At 44.4% G+C, this 22,112-nt stretch overlaps 1 protein-coding gene across 1 annotated transcript in view; it reads left to right on the top strand.

Annotated features, from left to right (window-relative positions):
- Positions 1 to 22,112, top strand: part of LOC129713074 (primary cilium assembly protein FAM149B1-like) — a 201,744-nt gene that overhangs the window by 133,569 nt on the left and 46,063 nt on the right. Inside the window, 1 exon segment of the mRNA XM_055661954.1 lies at positions 11,139 to 11,242. Within this exon segment, the coding sequence (XP_055517929.1) occupies positions 11,139 to 11,242 (104 nt within the window).

The raw sequence follows: 22,112 nt of genomic DNA, 5'->3' as shown, positions 1-22,112 counted from the left end.
CACGGCTGGGTCACCTGGGTGAGGGTGTCTGATGTTGAAACACCCAATGACCCCAGGTTACATAGAAACATAGAAACAGAGAACTTAAGTGCAGTAGTAGGCCATTCGGCCCTTCGAGCCTGCACCGCCATTCAATATGATCATGGCTGATCATCCAACTCAGTATCCCGTACCTGCCTTCTCTCCATACCCCCTGATCCCCTTAGCCACAAAGGCCACATCTAACTCCCTCTTAAATATAGCCAATGAACTGGCCTCAACTACCCTCTGTGGCAGAGAGTTCCAGAGATTCACCACTCTCTGTGTGAAAAAAGTTCTTCTCATCTCGGTTTTAAAGGATTTCCCCCTTATCCTTAAGCTGTGACCCCTTGTCCTGGACTTCCCCAACATCGGGAACAATCTTCCTGCATCTAGCCTGTCCAACCCCTTAAGAATTTTGTAAGTTTCTATAAGATCCCCTCTCAATCTCCGAAATTCTAGAGAGTATAAACCAAGTCTATCCAGTCTTTCTTCATAAGACAGTCCTGACATCCCAGGAATCAGTCTGGTGAACCTTCTCTGCACTCCCTCTATGGCAATAATGTCCTTCCTCAGATTTGGAGACCAAAACTGTACGCAATACTCCAGGTGTGGTCTCACCAAGACCCTGTACAACTGCAGTAGAACCTCCCTGCTCCTATACTCAAATCCTTTTGCAATGAAAGCTAACATACCATTCGCTTTCTTTACTGCCTGCTGCACCTGCATGCCTACCTTCAATGACTGGTGTACCATGACACCCAGGTCTCGCTGCATCTCCCCCTTTCCCAATCGGCCACCATTTAGATAATAGTCTGCTTTCCCGTTTTTTTTTGCCACCAAAATGGATAACCTCACATTTATCCACATTATACTGCATCTGCCAAACATTTGCCCACTCACCCAGCCTATCCAAGTCACCTTGCAGTCTCTTAGCATCCTCCTCACAGCTAACACTGCCCCCCAGCTTAGTGTCATCCGCAAACTTGGAGATATTGCCTTCAATTCCCTCATCCAGATCATTAATATATTGTAAATAGCTGGGGTCCCAGCACTGAGCCTTGCGGTACCCCACTAGTCACTGCCTGCCATTGTGAAAAGGACCCGTTTACTCCTACTCTTTGCTTCCTGTTTGCCAGCCAGTTCTCTATCCACATCAATACTGAACCCCCAATGCCGTGTGCGTTACATCACTGATGATGTGTTCAGGAGCATCTATCGATGTATTTGTATCAATCAAAATATAAAACATATATAAATATATATAACATATATAAAATGGTGAAGGCACGGGAGAATTATGCTTCCCTTAGAGATCGATCTCTTAGGTAGGCATAATCCTCCCGTGCCTTTCATCCGCAATACGTTTAAAACGCGGATGTATGTGCTACTCTCGTGCCGTCGACGATGCTTCAAGCCATCAGTGGGAACGGTCCGTAAACGCTGCCTTTACACCGTGGACTGCGTGCATGTGCTGCGTTGCGCATGTGCACCAGCCTATTGCGCATGCGCACACGCAAGTTTCTTGGCCATTTTTTCAAAGATGGATAGTGATTGCCTGAAGAGTTTCTCGAAGCAAACTTACGAGGAAAAGATCAAAATAATTAAAAATGGCAGACCAACGCCGGAACTTGAAGAACTTCAACAGCGCAAAGGAACAAAAATAATGAGAACATTTAAAACAGCTTGGTATAACAGGAAAGAGTGGCCATGCGGTTGTATTTCAACAAATAGACTGTTTTGCCTGTTATTTCTGTATCTAGTGGAACTGTATGGGTAGCAGATGGATACAGTGATTTAAATAATTTGCCTAATGCACAAGCACAAGAGATCTGCTACGCATTATAATAATAATAATAATAATAATACATTTTATTTATGGGCGCCTTTCAAGAGTCTCAAGGACACCTTACAAAAATTTAGCAAGTAGAGGAAAAACATGTAAGGGGAATGAAATAAATAGTAGAGACATGACTAGTACACAAATTAAAGACAGAATTCAATTCAAAACACAATATGAGGCAATTCAAGCACAGATGAAAAGTGAGGGGGACGTGGGGCTAAGGATAGGCAGAGGTGAAGAGATAGGTCTTGAGGCGGGACTGGAAGATGGTGAGGGACACGGAATTGCGGATCAGTTGGGGGAGGGAGCTCCAGAGCCTGGGAGCTGCCCTGGAGAAGGCTCTGTCCCCAAAACTGCGGAGGTTGGACTTGTGGATGGAGAGGAGACCGGCTGATGTGGATCTGAGGGACCGTGAGGGTTGGTAGGGGGAGAGGAGGTCAGTGAGATATGGGGGGGCCAGATGGTGGAGGGCTTTGTAGGTGAGGACCAGGATTTTGTAGGTGATCCGGTGGGTGATGGGAAGCCAGTGAAGTTGTTTGAGGACTGGAGTGATGTGATGCCAGGATTTGGTGTGGGTGATGAGTCGGGCGGCTGCGTTCTGGACCAGTTGGAGTCGGTTGATGTAGGTGGAGCTGATGCCAAGGAGAAGTGAGTTGCAGTAGTCCAGTCGGGAGGAGATGAAGGCATGGATGAGTCTTTCAGCAGCGGGAGGTGTGAGAGAGGGTCTGAGTTTGGCGATGTTGCGGAGGTGAAAGAAGGAGGTTTTAATGACATATAACCATATATCAATTTACAGCTCGGAAACAGGCCATCTCGGCCCTACAAGTCCGTGCCGAACAATTTTTTTTTCCCCTTAGTCCCACCTGCCTGCACTCATACCATAACCCTCCATTCCCTTCTCATCCATATGCCTATCCAATTTATTTTTAAATGATACCAATGAACCTGCCTCCACCACTTCCACTGGAAGCTCATTCCACACCGCTACCACTCTCTGAGTAAAGAAGTTCCCCCTCATATTACCCCTAAACTTCTGTCCCTTGATTCTGAAGTCATGTCCTCTTGTTTGAATCTTCCCTATTCTCAAAGGGAAAAGCTTGTCCACATCATGGCGGATGTGAGGCTCAAGGGAGAGGGTGGAATCAAAGATCACGCCAAGGTTGCGGGCCTGGGGAGATGGGGAGACAGTGGTGCCGTCGATGGTGAGAGTGGGGTTATTGATTTTGCTGAGTGTGGATTTGGAGCCTATGAGGAGGAATTCTGTTTTATCGCTGTTGAGTTTGAGGAAGTTATGTTGCATTCAGGTTTTTATAGCTGACAAACAGGAGTTGATATGAGAGAGGGGGGGTGGTTGTGGGGGGATTTGGTGCCGAGGTAGATCTGGGTGTCATCGGCGTAACAGTGGAAGTCCAGGTTGAAGTGGTGGAGTATCTGACCAAGGGGAGGATGTAGATGATGAAGAGGAGGGGGCCGAGTACGGAGCCTTGGGGAACGCCTTGAGTGACTGTGGCTGTAGCAGAGGTGTGGTTATGGAGAGAGATGAAGTGGGATCTATTGGAAAGGTAGGAACGGAGCCTTTTGGGTTTACACGGATCGAGTTGCTCATAGGGGGAGACAAAGACAGCCTCTACGCGGCCTCCCCCACGAGTAGCTTACAGGCTCATAAGCCCACAAAGCAAAACCAATGTCTTTACCACGTCTGCAGACCGCTAAAAGACATGCCATGCACCAACTGTCGAGGTTTAGCACTACTGCAGCTCATTGTTGAAGGCCTTACCCACCGCCAAGCTCAACGTCATCGAACAGATTGCCATCAAAAACAAGGCGACTGTGACTTTATGAAGAAACATACACATAGATTTCAAACTATATTTTTAGATCCTTTAGAAGAAGCAATGAATATCAAGGCTGATTCACAAAAATTAATATCATACTTTTATAATAATATATTAAATAGAGAATCACCCTCAACAGAAGCATTAAGGGAAGATTGGGAACAAGAGCTAATGACAAAGATCTCTAAGGATAGATGGGAAAAATATTTGATGAATACACATAACTGTTCTATTAATGCAAGACATAATTTAATTCAATTCAAATTATTACATAGACTATATTATTCAAAAACGAGGTTGAATAAATTTTATCCAAACGTCTCTCCCAGATGCGATAAATGTTTGTTTCAAAACGCTAATATAACACACTCATTTGTTGGATGTACAAAGTTGAATAAATTTTGGAGTGATATATTTGATATATTTACAAAGATTTTCAAGTCAAGAATAGAACCCAAAACGGAATGGATTATATTTGGAATAATAGGAGAAGATACCAATTTAAATAAAGATCAAAATGTTTTTTTTAATTATGGGTTAATAATTGGAAAGAAATTGATACTTAAATTTTGGAAAAATACAACCACACCAACTGTTAAAATGTGGATTAGGAATACGATGGACATAGCACGCCTTGAAGAAATGAGACTCCGACTAATAGATAAATATGACCAATTCTTAAAGAGTTGGTCTCCTTTCATCGACTTTTTGGAATCATGTGATGCAGCGGTGCCGTAAGGATTGCTGATTTCAGTTCATGACGCGGATAGAGCTACATCTCCGAATACAGATTTGAAAAATTCTCTTTTAAGGGGCCTTCTCTTCTATTTCTACTTTCCTCTTTCTCTCTTCCTTTTTTTTTTTTTTTTATATATACACACTTCACGTTTTTCTACTCTCTACCATCTATTTCTCCACTTTTTCCCCTTTCTATTGCTTTCTTTTTCTTGTTCTGCTTACTTCTTTCTTATAACATAAAACTAGAGGTTGTACATAGAATGGATTACGGTATTACATAGTTGGCACCTAAAATTAGGTGCCACTGTACTGTTTTGTGATGTATTAACTTCTAATAAAATAAATAAACAAAAAAAAAAAAAAAAAAAAAAAAAAAAAAAAACAAGGCGACTATAGTTCTAACGCAGGAGACTCACACCGACTTGCTCATAGATAAGCAGAAGCAACTTAGCATCGATATTCACAATGAAAAAGTTAAGGAGAACAGAGAGATACTAAAAAAGTTAATATGTGCTACTTGCTTTTTGATCAGTCAAGAACGTGCATGGTGATAATGAAGACAAAGAATCGCTAAATTGTGGAAACCATTTTGAGTTACTGAAATATACAGAAAAATGTGATTAAAAATTGGCACCATTTACAGTTCATCCATTTTTTCTGGCATTTCTAACAAGATACAAAATGACTTGATGCAGAAGGCACAGTAGTAGAAAATAATATTAAAGAAGAGATCGTAAAAGCCACATTCATTGCCATAGAAGTGGATGAATCCACTGATATTTCAAATACAGCTGTGCTCTAATGGATTACAGTATATATTGGACTGAAATTAAAGAATAGACTTTGACAAACTTAAGGACAGAGCTGCTACTAGTGTAACAGAATGCATATTCAATAACTTACAACAAACATAAATGGTGTTCAAGCTAAAGTAAGAGAAAAGGCAACATCAGCTTTATTTACCCACTGCTATGCTCATGTTGAATTGTGTTCTGTCACAGTTAGCTAAATTCATCCCTGAATGTACAAGCCTTTTCAAGACCATTGACGCTCTTGCCTCATTTTTTAGTCATTCTACAAAACGAACGCAATTTCTTGATGAAATAGTGCAGAAACGCATTCCAAAGGCAGCACTTCAAACTCAAAGCAAATCCAAACTAGTTTGCAATATCATGGAGACCTCTGTAAACTTTTTGACAGCATTAACAGCAATCGCTTATTGTGGGATCCTGAAACTTTGGTCAGGAGCAATGGGTTTTATGCTTGGCTAACAAAAGAGTCTACATACTTCTCATGGTTTATAATGACATTTTCATTAAAACTGACACTCTCTACAACATTTTGCAAACTAAAATGATAGATATTTCTTATTGAATTAAAAGAATCAATGAAACAATACATTCGCTTGAGGATCTGCGCCAATATTTTGATGACATTCATGAAAAGTTTGAAGAATATTGCAAAGAAAATGACCTGGCTGAATCAAAATCTTGTTCAAAACGTCCAATTAAAGAAGAGAGAGCAAGAATATTTGATCTAATATTGGTTGATATATTGAAGCATATGGAAGCAAGATTCCTCCCGCACCTATTTTCTATGTTTCTATGTAAGATACAGAAAATTTACAATTCATTTTCTTAGTTGATGGAAACAAGTTTCAAAAACCTGCTTGTCAAATTGATCAGGAGGCAATAGAAAGTTTAGAAAGAAACTACGGTAACTTCTTTGATGTCATAAGACTGAAAGCGGATCTAGCTGGAATTTATAATGCACATGTGTTTCGGGATCACAGAAAAGCTGGAGAAACTCAGCGGGTGCAGCAGCATCTATGGAGCGAAGGAAATAGGCAACGTTTCGGGCCGAAACCCTTCTTCAGACTTCGGGATCAATCATTTAAAGAATTACTTGTTTTTATATTTCAAAATGGACTGGAACAAAGTTCACTGAAGCCGTGAAGCTGCTACAATTAATTTTAACAATTCCTGCTACAACAGTTTCTGTTGAGAGATCATTTTCAGCTTTGAAAAGAATTAAAAGCTTCACCAGGAATAGAATGTCCAATGAAAGGCTTTCATCACTTGCTTTAATTTCTATCGAAAAGGAAAGATTTACTCAGATGGAGCAAAGTCCCACTGCTAATTTCTATGAAAAAGTTATGGATATTTTTGCTGCAAAGAGAGAAGAATGGATTTTGTGTACAAATATTATGGTAATAATATTCTTTGAGCTATATGTCTTTAAATATTTTATTAAGAGATAGGACCTATTGAAGGCAAATTACTTGGTAAAAGTCGAGAGAACAATCTGCGCATGCACGGTTTTCAAGATTTCTAAAACCCACTGCCTACCCTAACTAATTAATCACGGCACGCGCCTGATATAATATATGTGTTTACTTGTGAATATGTACACATAAACTCAAAAAACAAACAATAGTAGTGCAATAATAATAATAATCATCATCTATGATTCGTGTATCCGTGGATTGTCACCTTATCGTGGTGGAGAAGCTTGTGTGGACCTGAGATCCTGAGAGCGATGCCTTCTGGAGCTATGCTCCTGGTGGGCCACCCATGGCTGTAAGATTGAGGGGGAGGACTCTGACAAAGAGCAATCCAACTAAGACCTCAACGGTGGTACAGGCGGAGGACGATGGCTGACCTTAGTGGAGCGTCACAACGGCTGGGAAGGCGGATGAAGGCTGCAGCAGAAAAGGGTTTCCGGTCATCTTGGATTCCATGCCACTGGATCCTGACCCAGATCTGTCAAGGACCATGGGGTGGCTGTCTGTGCACCAGTCTCCCCACGTTAAACAAAGTCATGCACATGCGTCCTCCATATAGGGAATAGCACCCTGGAGATGCCCATGGTCAGCCATGACCGAAGGGGGCCTAAGAATAATTGTCTATAGTAGTTCAGAGCTTATTTCAGGTTGTAGTGTTTAATAGCCTGATGGCTGTAGGGAAGAAGCTGTTCCTGAACCTGGATGTTACAATTTTCAGGCTCCTGTACCTTCTTCCTAATGGCAGTGGTGAAATGAGTGTGTGGCCAGGATGGTGTGGGTCTCTGATGATGCTAGCTGTCTTTTTGAGGCAGCGACTCCGATAAATCCCTTTGATGGTGAGGAGGTCAGAGCTGGTGATAAACTGGGCAGTGTTCACAACTTTTTGCAGTCTTTTCTGCTACTGGACGTTCAAGTTGCCGAACCGGGCCATTATGCAACTAGCCAATATGCTCTCTACTGTGCACCTGTAGAAGTTCGAGAAAATCTGCTTTGACATACCAAATCTCCTTAATCTTCTCAAGAAGTAGAGGTGTTGATGTGCTTTATTTATAATTGCATCAATGTGCTGGGTCCAGGAAAGATTTTCAGAAATATGCACGCCCAGGAATTTGAAGTTTTTGACTCTCTCCACCATATAAACAGGATTGTGGGTCCTCATCCTTCCTCTTCCAAATTCCACAATCAGTTCATTGCTTTTACTGATATTGAGAGTCAGTTTGTTGTGCTGGCACCATTTGGTCAATCGGTCAATCTCACTTCTATACTCTGACTTCACCTATTCCTTCTCTCCAGGGATGCTGCCTGTCCCGCTGAGTTACTCCAGCTTTTTGTGTCTATCTTCGGTTTAAACCAGCATCTGCAATCCCTTCCTATGCACCAACTCCTCTACCTCCTTAGAAGACTATGGAATTTCAGCATGTCTCCAAAGACTCTTACCAACTTCTACACATGCACCCGAGAAAGCATCAGATCATGATGCATCACAACTTGATTTGGCAACTGCTCTGCCCAAGACAGCAAGAAATTGACACTAAATATTATAATGAACAGTGAAGATGGTTATCTTCAAATACAATGGGATCTTCATCAATTGGGCCAAGGAATGGTAGGTGGAGTTTAATTCCGAAAATTTGTGAGGTAATGGTAATGCCCTGGGAAATATTGTAAAACAGAGACCAAGAGGTGTAGATACACAGTCCCATGAAGGTAGTAACACAGGTGGCCAGGGTAGTGAAGTACACTTGCACGCTGGCCTTCATTGGGCAGGGTATTGAGTACAGGAGTTGGGACTACATGTCGGTAAATCTGTATAGTTTTGGTCGTCCTGCTATAAGAATGTACATAGAATATAGAACAGTACAGGCTCTTCTGCCCACAATGTCTGTGCTGAACATGATGCCAAGTTAAATTAAATTCCTCTGTCTGCATGTGATCCATATCCCACTATTCTTTACATATCCATGTGTTTATCGAACAGCTGCTCAAATGCCACTATTGTATTTGCCTCCACCACCACTCTTTGCGGCAAGTTTCAGGTACCCACCACTCTCTGTGGTAAAACAAAACCTGCCCCACACATCTTTAAATTTTGCCCCTCTCACTTTAAATCCTAGGATGGATGTATTTAAACTAGAAAGGGTATAAAAAATGATTTCTGATATTACCAGAACTGGAGGGTTTGAGATACAAGGAGATGCTGGATATTCTGGGTTTGTTCTTCTTTGTTGCGTAGGTGGCTGGTGACTTTATAGAGATTTATAAAATACGAGGGGCATAGATAAGTTGAAGAACCATAGTCATTTCCTCAGGATAGGGGAATCTATAACTAGGGGGTACTGATTTAAGTTGAGGGGAGGAAAGCCTCAGAAAGAACTAGAAAAGGGCTAGATTTTTCTCACATGAGACAAACTGCCACAGGTAGCGGTAGAGCGGGGTGTAATTACGTTAAAAGAACACTTCAACAGGTACGTGGATGAGAAAGGTTTAGTGGGACATAGTCCTGGCGCAGGCAGGTGGGAGTGGCTTGGTTAGACAACTCGGCATGGATGGGTTGGGCCGACAAGCCTTCTGTCTATGCTACATTACTCTGACTTTAAATTATGCAATTTTATGTTATTCCTCTGTGCCTGAAGATATGTCAGATTTTTCTCTCTGCGATGTTAATATCCCATAAATACACCCACTTCGCCCATTCCCCACAGTTTGCCTTTGATTACCTCATGCATAATAACATTTGGAATTATTTTTAAAGTGGTGTCGTGCAATAAATCTTTTTATCAGCCAGCCTCATTCAAAACTTTGCCCAAATCCTAGCACCCCATGTCCCAATAACCCATAGCTCCTGTATGTGCTGATCTATATAATCCTGGTTCCCTTCTATCTCCAACATAAAATGATACGTCTTCAAGGGCCTCATCCATCTTAACTATTTCAGTCCTCCAGTCCCCGCTAAACTGTACATAACTTTAAGTTTGCGTTTTTCTGCTTCTTATAGATCATAGAACAGTGCAGCACAGGAACAGGCCCTTCGGCCCACAATGTGCATGCTGAACATAATGGCAAGTTAAATCTCTGCCTGCACGTGATCCATATCCTTCAATCCCCTGTATATCTATGATCCCTGCTTAACCTCCTGACCAACCTCCAGCTACTCTGCCCAATACTTTACCGTTACGTGCGAAGATCTCAAAAATTAACCTCCATGTAGCAATGTTACAACATTTGAGATTGTAAAAATCAAGCCTGCAATTTATCCCATCAAATAAAGCATAAAAAAGAAGTTTAATTTGACACCTAATTCACTTTCATATCTCAAGTATTTAAAAAGTTATGGCCATTTTCATACTCGGAAATTAGCATCTTGTTCCCTATTGATTTTCTATGGACATAACAAAAAAGCTGTGATCGTGGACAGTCAAAAGCCCATAACTTTCTTAAAAATTAAGAGAACTGAATGAAATTTTTAGTTATCATAGATTGAAGCATTCTGAAACAAATATAAAATAATCTTACTTGGATGACCTGAAATTAAAGCATATAATTAGTTAGTTACCCAATTGTAGCTAATTTCAAACTTCAATTACTAGATCTAAACATCTATCCATTTCTTAATAAATGATTAACATTTTTTAAATAGCCTAAGTGTCCAAATAATATTCCCCAAATAATTCACAATAAAACATGATTTTTAAATCTCATTTACATTAATTTATAGGCCAAATGGAAGGAATTTAGTGTTCAATTGCTGTAAATTAAAGTTCATTTAAATCAGCTTTCTAGTGGGATCCTGTGAACGCGCTGGTTTAGAATGTTCACATTGCGCTAGATTTGTGCCCTCAAATGCCCAGAAAAATACTGCGGGATATAATGGGGCCCAAATTAGCTACTCGCAACATTAAACTTTGTATAAAGGGATCTTAAGAAGCCCTTTTTAACGTAAAAATAAACAGCCTACCTTCCGTTTTCCCCTGCATGAGATCCGACCCGTTGTCGGCGGTCGGGGGTTTAGAGGTTAATTTTTAACCTACTATAACAAGTAAAGAAAGCCCTTAAAACTAAAAATAGCTCCAGCTACGGAATCTTCCAGCGATTTGTTCCTAGGCTGAAAAACCTTGATTTGAACAGCCTAGGGAAAATCGCGTTTTAAACCCGCCCCCCTCTAAACGGCGCCAAAATTGCGCACACGGGCTGGGACAGATTTTCAGCGACGCTTCAGGTAGGCTTTGCAACATACCTACTCCATGCTTCCTGATTTATTTTATGTAATGCCCTCATTGATCACAGGCTGCTATTTCCAACAACCTTTTTTGGTTCAGTGGGCAATTTAGCCAAATCTCCATTGCGGCTGCTTTCCTGCATTGAAAATCCGAAATGTAATTAATTATTACAATAATCATTGCAATATTTATTTCTTGCACAGGTTCAACAGACACATTTTGATATGGTACAGATGAGGCCAAAGGTTTTACGGATCCAAGGATTTCCCTGTAATCAGAGAAGCTCTCCAATGCCTGAGAAAATTGAGTAAGTATTGTATGGGTTTGAATGTCAGTTTGTCCCTTTTGTTTTCCTGTTTAGTTTATAGATACAACATGGAAACTGGCCCTTCAGCCCACCGAATCCGTGCCGACCATCGATCACTAGTTCTATCCTGCACATTAGGGACAAATTACAGAAGCCAATTAGCCTACTAATCTGCACTTCTTTGGAATGTAGAAGGAAACTGGAACACCTGAAGAAACTCCACAGCGAGAATGTGTAAACTCCGTATAGACAGCACCTGCAGTCAGGATCGAACCTGGTTCTCTGGCGCTGTAAGGCAGCAACTCTACGGCTGTACCCCCATGCCGCCCTAGCTGTGCATGTTTTCCTTGGAGTAAAGGTGGCTGAAGGGGACCTGGTAGAGTTACAGGCAGTCCCTGGGCTATATAAGGAAACTGTCCATGAGACGATTTCTGCAGGAAACCGGAGCACCAGAATGAAACCCCAAATGGTCACAGGAAGAAGTGCAAACTCCGTACAGACAGCACCTGTAGCCGGGACCGAACCCCGGTCTGTAAGGCAACAACTCGCCATTGTGCCTTGCCCAGTCTTTGACTTTTTTTAATGATATTTCACACAGTCATGGAGTTATACAGCACAGAAGCAGATCGACCCACGGTGACCAAGATGTCTATCCAAACTAGTCCCATTTTCCTATGGTTGGTCGATGTCCCACTAATGCTTGTCTAACTATTCATATAACTATCCAAATGTGTTTAAAATATTGTAATTGTACCTTCCTCTAGCCCCCCCCCCCCCCCCCCCCCCCCCCCCCCCCCCCCCCCCCCCCCCCCCCCCCCCCCGCACCAAAAAGTTGCCTCTCTGGTCCTTTTTAAATCTTTCCCCTCTCATCTTAAAGTTAGTTGTGGACTCCCCACACTGAGGTAAATATTGTGACCACCACCTTATGTACCTCCTGATTTTATATACTCCATATGGTCATCTCTCAGCCTCCCACGATCAGGGAATAAAGTATAGATTTAAGTATAGGAGCAGGAAGTCCTACCGCAGCTGTATAGGGCCCTGGTGAGACCACTCCTGGAGTATTGTGTGCAGTTTTGTTTGGTCTCCTAATGTGAGGAAAGACATTCTTGCTATTGAGGGGAGTGCAGCATAGGTTCACTAGGTTAATTCCCAGGATGGTGGGACAGACATATGATGAAAGAATGGATCGACTGGACTTATATTCCCTGGAATTTAGAAGGATGAGATGGGATCTTATAGAAACATATAAAATTCTTAAGGGGTTGGACAGGCAAGATGCAGGAAAAATGTTCCCGATGTTGGGGGAGTCCAGAACCAGGGGTCACAGTTTAAGAATAAGCAGTAAGCCTTTTAGGAACGAGATGAGGAAAAACTTTTCACCCAGAGAGTTGTGAATCTCTGACATCTATCTATCTATCTATCTATCTATCTATCTATCTATCTATCTATCTATCTATCTATCTATCTATCTATCTACCTACCTACCTATCCTCTGATCTTGTGCTCTTCCGGTTTGCGCGGTGTTACTATTTTTGTCAGCTCGCTCACCGTTCACCTGTGCTGCCAGTGCAACATGTTTCGTTCCGATCGGTGGTATATTATAAAAGTTAGCGACGTTTAAAATCATTAAAAAACGCGTGTGCGCAGATCGGTCTCCTCTCCTGCCAGTCAGCGCTGCGCAGATTGGTCTGTTCCCTTGTCACTCCCTGAGATGGTCCGCCCCTTCCTGCACCATCGCATCTTTACTGGAGCTGAGGGATGCTGCGGGGGCTGGAGGAGGTCTCCAACCGGACACAATTTTCGGAGATGTCACCAAACGAAAAGCGGAGAGTCTGATCCCGGCAGAGGAGAGCGTCCAGCGCCCGCTGTGAGTCCCAAATGCACCACCATTGCAACGCCCCGCTGCACCAGCCCTTTACCCACTGGCCCACCCCGCGGACTCCTGTCCCCCCCCCCCGTGATACCACCTTTCCCCCATGGCTGTTCCCCCATCTTTTCTCCGCGCTCTCTAACCATCGCGTGCCCCGCCCACATGCCCATGCGGCCGTAGCTGCTGGTGCTTCCAGGCCAAGCTGTCGATCGAAGGCCTGGCTCTAAGGGCTCCGACTGCTGATGCTCCTCCGGGGCAAGTAAGAATGGAGAGGAGCTGCAACCTCGAGATCCTAGAGAAGAAGAGTGGGGGAGGAGAGGGGATAGAGGCAGAGGAGGGAGAGGGGAATAGAGGGAGATGGGAATAGAGGGAGAGGAGGGCAGTGGGGGAAGTGAGGAGGGATAGTGGGGTGGATTGGGGGATGTGAGGGAAAGATGGATAGGAGGGGGGAGGGAGGGGAGCGGAGTTATGGAGGGAGGGAGTGACTGGAGGTGGGGGAAAGGAGAGGAAGGGTGAAGAGGATAGGGAAAGAGTGCTGGAGATGGGAAATGAGCCACGCCTGTGCAGTTGGGGGCTATGGGTGAGTGGTGGAATATTGCGTTGGGGGACCAAGCCTGTGCGACAGGGATACACTATAAATGGTTCGATTGTAATCATGTATTGTTTTTCCGCTGACTGGTAAGCACGCAACTAAAGTTTTTCACTGTACCTCGGTACACGGGACAATAAACTAAACTGAAACTGAAGAGAGAGGCAACATCCAGTTTCTTGCTTCATGCAAGTAACATTCATACTACAAATGTGCCACAATGATCAGATCCAATAAAAGTAGGTAGAACCACCTGTATTTAAAATTTAAAATGATATTACCTTTGCCTAGCTCCCATCATCAATATTAGACAATAGACAATAGGTGCAAGAGTAGGCCATTCGGCCCTTCAAGCCAGCACCGCCATTCAATGTCATCATGGCTGATCATCCCCAATTAGTACCCCGTTCCTCCCTTCTCCCCATATGCTAGATGCAGGAAGATTGTTCCCGATGTTAGGGAAGTCCAGAACAAGGGGTCATAGTTTAAGGATAAGGGGGAAATCTTTTAGGACCGAGATGAGGAAAACTTTTTTCACACAGAGAGTGGTGAATCTCTGGAATTCTCTGCCACAGAAGGTAGTTGAGGTCAGTTCATTGGCTATATTTAAGAGGGAGTTAGATGTGGCCCTTGTGGCTAAAGGGATCAAGGGGTATGGAGAGAAGGCAGGAGCAGGATACTGAGTTGGATGATCAGCCATGATCATATTGAATGGCGGTGCAGGCTCGAAGGGCCGAATGGCCTACTCCTGCACCTATTTTCTATGTTTCTATCCCTTGACTGCGTTATCTTCAAGAGCCCTATCTAGCTCTCTTGAAAGTTTCTGGAGAAACGGCCTCCACCACTCCTCTGAGGCAAAGAATTCCATACTCACAACTTTCTGCGTGAAAAAGTGTTTCCTCATCTCTGTTCTAAATGGCTTACCCCTTATTTTTAAACTGAGGCCCCTGGTTCTGGACTCCCCCAACATCGGGAACATGTTTCCTGCCTCTAGCCTGTCCAAACCCTTAATAATCTTATATGATTCAATAAGATGCCCTCTCATCCTTCTAAATTCCAGAGTGTTCAGAGTACTCTGGAACTACCTTTAACCAGAAACTCAACTGCACGCACCACGTGAATGTTGTAGCTACAAGATCAATGAGGAGGCCAGGTGTCTTATGATAACTCACCTCCTCACAACTCAAAGGCTTTTTACCATCTGCAAGGTGAACGTCAGCCAAATAATGTATCACTCTCTACTTGCCTCGAAGATGACAGGTTTAGATTGTCTCAAGAAGCTGGGACAAAGTAATCACCTCCCTAAATGCTCATCTCTGCACCATGGAGCACTGTGGCTGCAGCATGCACCATGCACCATCAGCATTGTGTCTGAGTTTTGGAACTCCTCCCGTACAACACTGTTGTACAATTGTACTGTTGCATGGGCAGCACGGTGACGCAGCGGTATAGTTGCTGCCTTGCAGCGCCAGAGACTCAGGTTTGATCCCGACTACGGGTGCTGTCTGTACGGAGTTTGTACGTTCTCCCCGGGACCATGTGGGTTTCCTCTGAGATTTTCAGTTTCCCCCCACACTCCAAAGATATATAGGTTTATATGTTAATTGGCTTGGTGTATGTGTAAATTGTCCCTCGTGGGTGTAGGATAGTGTTAATGTGCGGGGAACGCTGTTCGGTGTGGACTCAGTGGACCAAAGGGCCTGCTTCCGCACTATCTCTAAACTAAACTATGGGCGCACCTGGCCAGAAGCACTGCAACAGTTCCCGCTGATGGCTCAACGCCAACTTTTCTCACACCAGTGGTGATGGGTAATAAATGCTGGCCTTCCCAACAACACTCACATCCCGAAAATAAAATTAAAATACAATGGAAGGAGCACACATTGTTTAACAAAACCCTTGTGGCCTGGAATGACACTATGGAAGAAACCTTCTGCAGGAATGCCAAGTCCATGAAAATCAGCTGTTGCTGCCTGGAGGCATGGGGAACAAGCTCATAGGTGAATGACTTTGCCTTCGATACTTAATTTGAGGAAATTGCTTCTCCTCTGGTACCAGATGCCAGTTCATAAGTCATTGGAGCAGAATTAGGCTATGTGGCCCATCGAGACAACTCCGCCATTCAATAATGGCTGATCTATCTTTCCCTCTCCACCCCATTCTCCTCCCCATAACCTTCGACACCCTCACTAAACAGGAATCTGTCAGTGTCCACCTTAAAAAGACCCATTGATGGGCTCCACAGCCGTCTGTGGCAATGAATTCCACAGATTCACTACCCTCTGACTAAAGATGGTTCAATGAGGTCCCCCCAGTTGTGATGGGTGGCAAAAGACTGTCAGCATGCATTTGTGGGGTCTGGGACAAGACACAGATTAGAAACACGAGGAGATCAATGAAACCACCTGAAACCAGTGCAGGCGCATCACTTGCTACCATTGGCAAGGTCAGCGTGGAAACGCTCTGTTGTATGATGGTGAAGAGACACTGGAGCAAGAATGTGTGGTCAGCTTTGACAAAGTCTGGATACAATGGCAGCGCAGCGGGAGAGTTGTTGCCTTGCAGCGCTTGGGTTCGATCCTGAATACGGGTGCTGTCTCTACGGAGTTTGCACGTTCTCCACATGACCTGCGTGGGTTTCCTCCAGGACCTCCAGTTTCCTCCCACACTCCAAAGACATACAGGTTTGAAGGTTAATTGGCCTGGTATAAGTGAATTGTCCCTAGTGCGTGTAGGATAATGTTGGTGTGCGGAGATCACTTGTCCGTACGGACTCGGTGGGCTGAAGGACGTGTTTCCGTGCTGTATCTTTAAACAAAAACTAAACTAAATCATCCTGATTCCCACCTCCCTTTCATCTCCACATAATTGTTTCTGAACACTGCAGATTGATGAGAGACCTGGCAGAAGTAAATAAAATCATGAAGAAACAAAAAAACACATATGCCAGCTAATAGACTAAAGAACACAAAATGTTGGAGTAACTCAGCGGGTCAGGCAACATCCCTGGAGAACATGGATGTGACATTTTGGGTGAAGACCCTTCTTTGGACTGATGGTAGTGGGAGAGAGAGAAGAAAGCTGAAACAGGGAAGAGGCATGGACTGCATGACATAGCGTAGTCACAAAGGCATTTAGCACTTCCCTCAGAGGCTAGCTAAGTATAAGAACTGGGACATCATGATGCAACTGTATAAAACATTGATTAGATCACACTTGGAGTATTATATAACCATATAACAATCACAGCATGGAAACAGGCCATCTCGGCCCTACAAGTCCGTGCCGAACAATTATTTTCCCTTAGTCCCCACCTGCCTGCACTCATACCATAACCCTCCATTCCCTTCTCATCCATATGCCTATCCAATTGATTTTTAAATGATACCATCGAACCTGCCTCCACCACTTCCACTGGAAGCTCATTCCACACCGCTACCACTCTCCACTACCAAGAAGTTCCCCCTCATGTTACCCCTAAACTTCTGTCCCTTAATTCTGAAGTCATGTCCTCTTGTTTGAATCTTCCCTATTCTCAAAGGGAAAAGCTTGTCCACATCAACTCTGTTTATCCCTCTCATCATTTTAAAGACCTCTATCAAGTCCCCCCTTAACCTTCTGCGCTCCAAAGAATAAAGACCTAACTTTCTCTGTAATTTAGTTGTTGAAACCCAGGCAACATTCTAGTGAATCTCCTCTGTACTCTCTCTATTTTGTTGACATCCTTCCTATAATTGGGCGACCAAAATTGTACACCATACTCCAGATTTGGTCTCACCAATGCCTTGTACAATTTTAACATTACATCCCAGCTTCTATACTCAATGCTCTGATTTATAAAGGCTAGCATACCAAAAGCTTTCTTTACCACCCTATCTATATGAGATTCTACCTTCAAGGAACTATGCACGGTTATTCCCAGATCCCTCTGTTCAACTGTATTCTTCAATTCCCTACCATTTACCATGTACGTCCTATTTTGATTTGTCCTGCCAAGGTGTAGCACCTCACATTTATCAGCATTAAACTCCATCTGCCATCTTTCAGCCCATTCTTCCAAATGGCCTAAATCACTCTGTAAACTTTGGAAATCCTCTTCATTATCCACAACACCCCCTATCTTGGTATCATCTGCATACTTACTAATCCGATTTACCACACCTTCGTCCAGATCATTGATGTACATGACAAACAACAAATGACCCAACACAGATCCCTGAGGCACCCCACTAGTCACCTGCCTCCAACCCGACAAACAACCATCCACCATTACCCTCTGGCGTTTCCCATTCAGCCACTGTTGAATCCATCTTGCTACTCCTGCATTTATACCCAACAGTTGAACCTTCTTAACCAACCTTCCATGAGAAACCTTGTCAAAGGCCTTACTAAAGTTCATATAGACAACATCCACTGCTTTACCCTCGTCAATTTCCCTAGTAGCCTCTTCAAAAAATTCTAGAAGATTAGTCAAACATGACCTTCTAGGCACAAATCCAAGTTGACTGTTCCTAATCAGACCCTATTTATCCAGATGCTTATATATATTATCTCTAAGTATCTTTTCCATTAATTTTCCCACCACTGAAGTCAAACTAACAGGTCTATAATTGCTAGTTTTACTCTTAGAACCCTTTTTAAACAATGGAACAACATGCGCAGTACGCCAATCCTCGGGGACTATTCCCGTTTCTAATGACATTTGAAATATTTCTGTCATAGACCCGGCTATTTCTACACTAACTTCCCTCAATGTCCTAGGGAATATCCTGTCAGGACCTGGAGACTTATCCACTTTTATATTTTTCAAAAGTGTCAGTACTTCTTTTACTTTGAAACTCATAGTATCCATAGCTACTCTACTAGTTTCCGTTACCTCACATAATTCAATATCCTTCTCCTTGGTGAATACCGAAGAAAATAAATCGTTCAATATCTCCCCCATCTCTTTTGGCTCTGCAGATAGCTGTCCACTCTGTCTCTCCAATGGACCAATTTTATCCCTCGTTATCCTTTTGCAATTAATATAGCTGTAGAAACCCCTTGGATTTACTTTCACCTTACTTGCCAAAGCAACCTCATATCTTTTAGCTTTTCTAATTTATTTCTTAAGATTCTTTTTACATTCCTTATACTCCTCAAGCACCTCATTTACTTCATGCTGCCTATAATTATTGTAGATCTCCCTCTTTTTCCGAACAAGATGTCCAATTTCCCTTGAAAACCAGGGCTCTTTCCAATTTTTACTGTTTCCTTTCAACCGAACAGGAACATAAAGATTCTGTACTCTTAACATTTCCCCTTTAAATGTCCTCCATTTCTCTTCTACATCATAACCATATAACCATATAACAATTACAGCACGGAAACAGGCCATCTCGACCCTTCTAGTCCGTGCCGAACACGTATTCTCCCCTAGTCCCATACACCTGCTTTCAGACCATAACCCTCCATACCTTTCCCGTCCATATAACTATCCAATTTATTTTTAAATGATAAAAACGAACCTGCCCCCACCACCTCCACTGGAAGCTCATTCCACACAGCCACCACTCTCTGAGTAAAGAAGTTCCCCCTCATGTTACCCCTAAACCTCTGTCCCTTAATTCTCAAGTCATGTCCCCTTGTTTGAATCTTCCCTACTCTCAGTGGGAAAAGCTTATCCACGTCAACTCTGTTATCCACGTCAACATCCTTCCCATAAAACAAAATGTCCCAGTTCACTCCTTTTAAATCATCTCGCATCTCATCAAAGTTAGCCTTTCTCCAATCAAAAATCTCAACCCCAGGTCCAGTTCTGATCCTCTCCATAATTATATTGAAACTAATGGTATTTTGATCACTGGACCCGAAGTGCTCCCCAACGCATACCTCCGCCACCTGTCCCGTCTCATTTCCTAACAGGAGGTCCAGCACTGCCCCTCCTCTAGTAGGTACCTCTATGTATTGCTGCAAAAAAACTATCCTGCACACATTTTACAAACTCCAAACCATCCAGCCCATTTACAGAATGTGTTTCCCAGTCTATGTGTGGAAAGTTGAAATCTCCCACAATCACTACCTTGTGCTTACTACTAATATCTGCTATCTCCTTACATATTTGCTCTTCCAATTCTCGATCCCCATTTGGCGGTCTATAATACACCCCTATAAGTGTTGCTACACCTTTCCCACTTCTCAGTTCCACCCAAATAGCCTCCCTAGATGAGCCCTCCAATCTACCCTGCCAAAGCACTGCTGTAATATCTTCCCTGACTAGCAATGCAACACCTCCACCTCTTGCCCCTCCAATTCTATCACACCTGAAGCAACGAAATCCTGGAATATTTAGTTTCCAATCACAGCCCTCCTGCAACCATGTTTCACTGATCGCCACAACATTATACTTCCAGGTGTCTATCCAGACTATAAGCTCATCCACCTTTCTTACAATGCTCCTAGCATTAAAATATGCACATTTAAGAAACCCCCCGCCTCTTATTCTCTGTTTATTTCCTTTTTCTTCTTTCTCCTCTTGTGTCCGAGTGCTTCCCTTTTCTGCTTCCTGCCTCCCATTCTGTCTACTAGCTTTCTCTATTTGAGTCCCTCGCCCCAACCATTCTAGTTTAAAGTCTCCCCAGTAGCCTTTGCAAATTTCCCCGCCAGGATATTGGTCCCCCTCGGGTTCAAGTGCAACCCATCCTTTCTGTACAGGTCCCACCTTCCCCAAAAGAAGTCCCAATGATCCAGAAACTTGAATCCCTGCCCTCTGCACCAGTCTTTCAGCCACGCATTTATCCTCCACCTCGCTCCATTCCTACTCTCACTGTCACGTGGCACAGGCAGTAATCCTGAGATTGTTGCCTTTTTTGTCCTTTTTCTTAACTCTCCTCCCAACTCCCTAAATCCTCCCTTCAGGACCTCTTCCCTTTTTTTACCTATGTCATTGGTACCTATATGTACCACAACCTCAGGCTCCTCTCCCTCTGATTTCAGGATATCTTGGACGCGTTGAGACACGTCCGAGACCTTGGCACCAGGGAGGCAGACCACCATCCTGGTCTCCCGACTGCGTCCACAGAATCGCCTATCCGACCCCCTAACAATATAGTCCCCAATTACTATTGCCCTCTTTATTTTGTCCCTACCTTTCGGAGCAACAGGGCCGGTCTCCGTGCTGGCAGGCTGTCACCCCCATCCGTACTAAAACAGGAGTACTTATTTGCAAGGTGTACCAACATTGGAGTACTCACTCGTCCCTGCCTCTGCCCCTTGCCCTTCCTTAGCGTGACCCACATGTCTCTCTCCCGTGGTTTTGGAGTGACCACCTCCCTATAACTCCTCTCTATCACTCTCCCTGACCAGACAGAGGTCACCGAGCTGCTGCTCCAGGATAGATAGATAGATAGCCTTTTATTGTCATTCAGAAATCTGAACGAAATTGCAGCAGTCATACATATAATACCATACAATAAAACAACAATAAACACACATTAACATCCACCACAGTGAGTCCACCCAGCATCTCCTCACTGTGATGGAGGCAAAAGTCTTAGGTCGCAGTCTCTTCCCTCCTCTTCTCCCTCTGCGCTGGGGCGATGCCCCCCCCCCCCCCCCCCCCCGGGCAATGTTAAGAACAGTCCCGCGGCTCAAACACCGCGGCCCGGGGTGGTTGAAGCTGCCGCCCACCAGTTCTGCAGAAGCAGCTGCTGGCCCGCGGCCGAACCCCGGACTCAGGCCACCGCCGCCAGAACACCGTCCCAGCCACCTTCACGTGAGTACTGTGCCGTCTTCAGCCTCGGGCTGGGCCGCCCCGACACGGGCGCCGAACCTCCCCCGGACCGGGCCGCCCCGATATGGGCGCCGAACCTCCCCCGGACCGGGCCGCCCTGACTTGGGCGCCGAACCTCCCCCGGACCGGGCCGCCCCGACTTGGGCACCGAACCTCCCCTGGACCGGGCCGCCCCGACTTGGGTGCCGAACCTCCCCCGGACCGGGCTGCCTCGACTTGGGCGTCGCTTCTCCCCCCGGACCGGGCCGCCCCGACTTGGGCGCCGAACCTCCCTCGGGCTGCCAGCCCCACACCTTCCCGAGCTCGGCCGCTCTGACGGGAGCCTCGTTCCACCCTCGGGCTGGCCGTCCTCACGGGAGCGTCCCAACCTCTTCCAGCCCTGAGCCGGACCACCCTCACGGGAGCGAGCTCAGAGCAAGTCCTGGCGGGCTCTGCCTCTGGAGCCTCGAGGTCGTCAGCTCCGTTAGGCCTCAGCACAGACGGAGGCAGAGAAGGGGAATACGACAAAAAGGTCGTATTCCCTGCAGGGAGAGAGTGCAAACCCCGTTTCAACCCCCCCCCCCCCAAAAAACACAAGCTAAAACCAAAAACTAGACTAAACAAACAAAATAAACAACATAAAAAACACAAAGACAAC

The sequence above is a fragment of the Leucoraja erinacea genome, chromosome 34, assembly GCF_028641065.1.
Source record: "Leucoraja erinacea ecotype New England chromosome 34, Leri_hhj_1, whole genome shotgun sequence".
Classification (NCBI taxonomy): domain Eukaryota; kingdom Metazoa; phylum Chordata; class Chondrichthyes; order Rajiformes; family Rajidae; genus Leucoraja; species Leucoraja erinaceus.
Note: the sequence above shows the minus strand (reverse complement) of the source record. Positions and strands in the feature narration are given on the sequence as shown.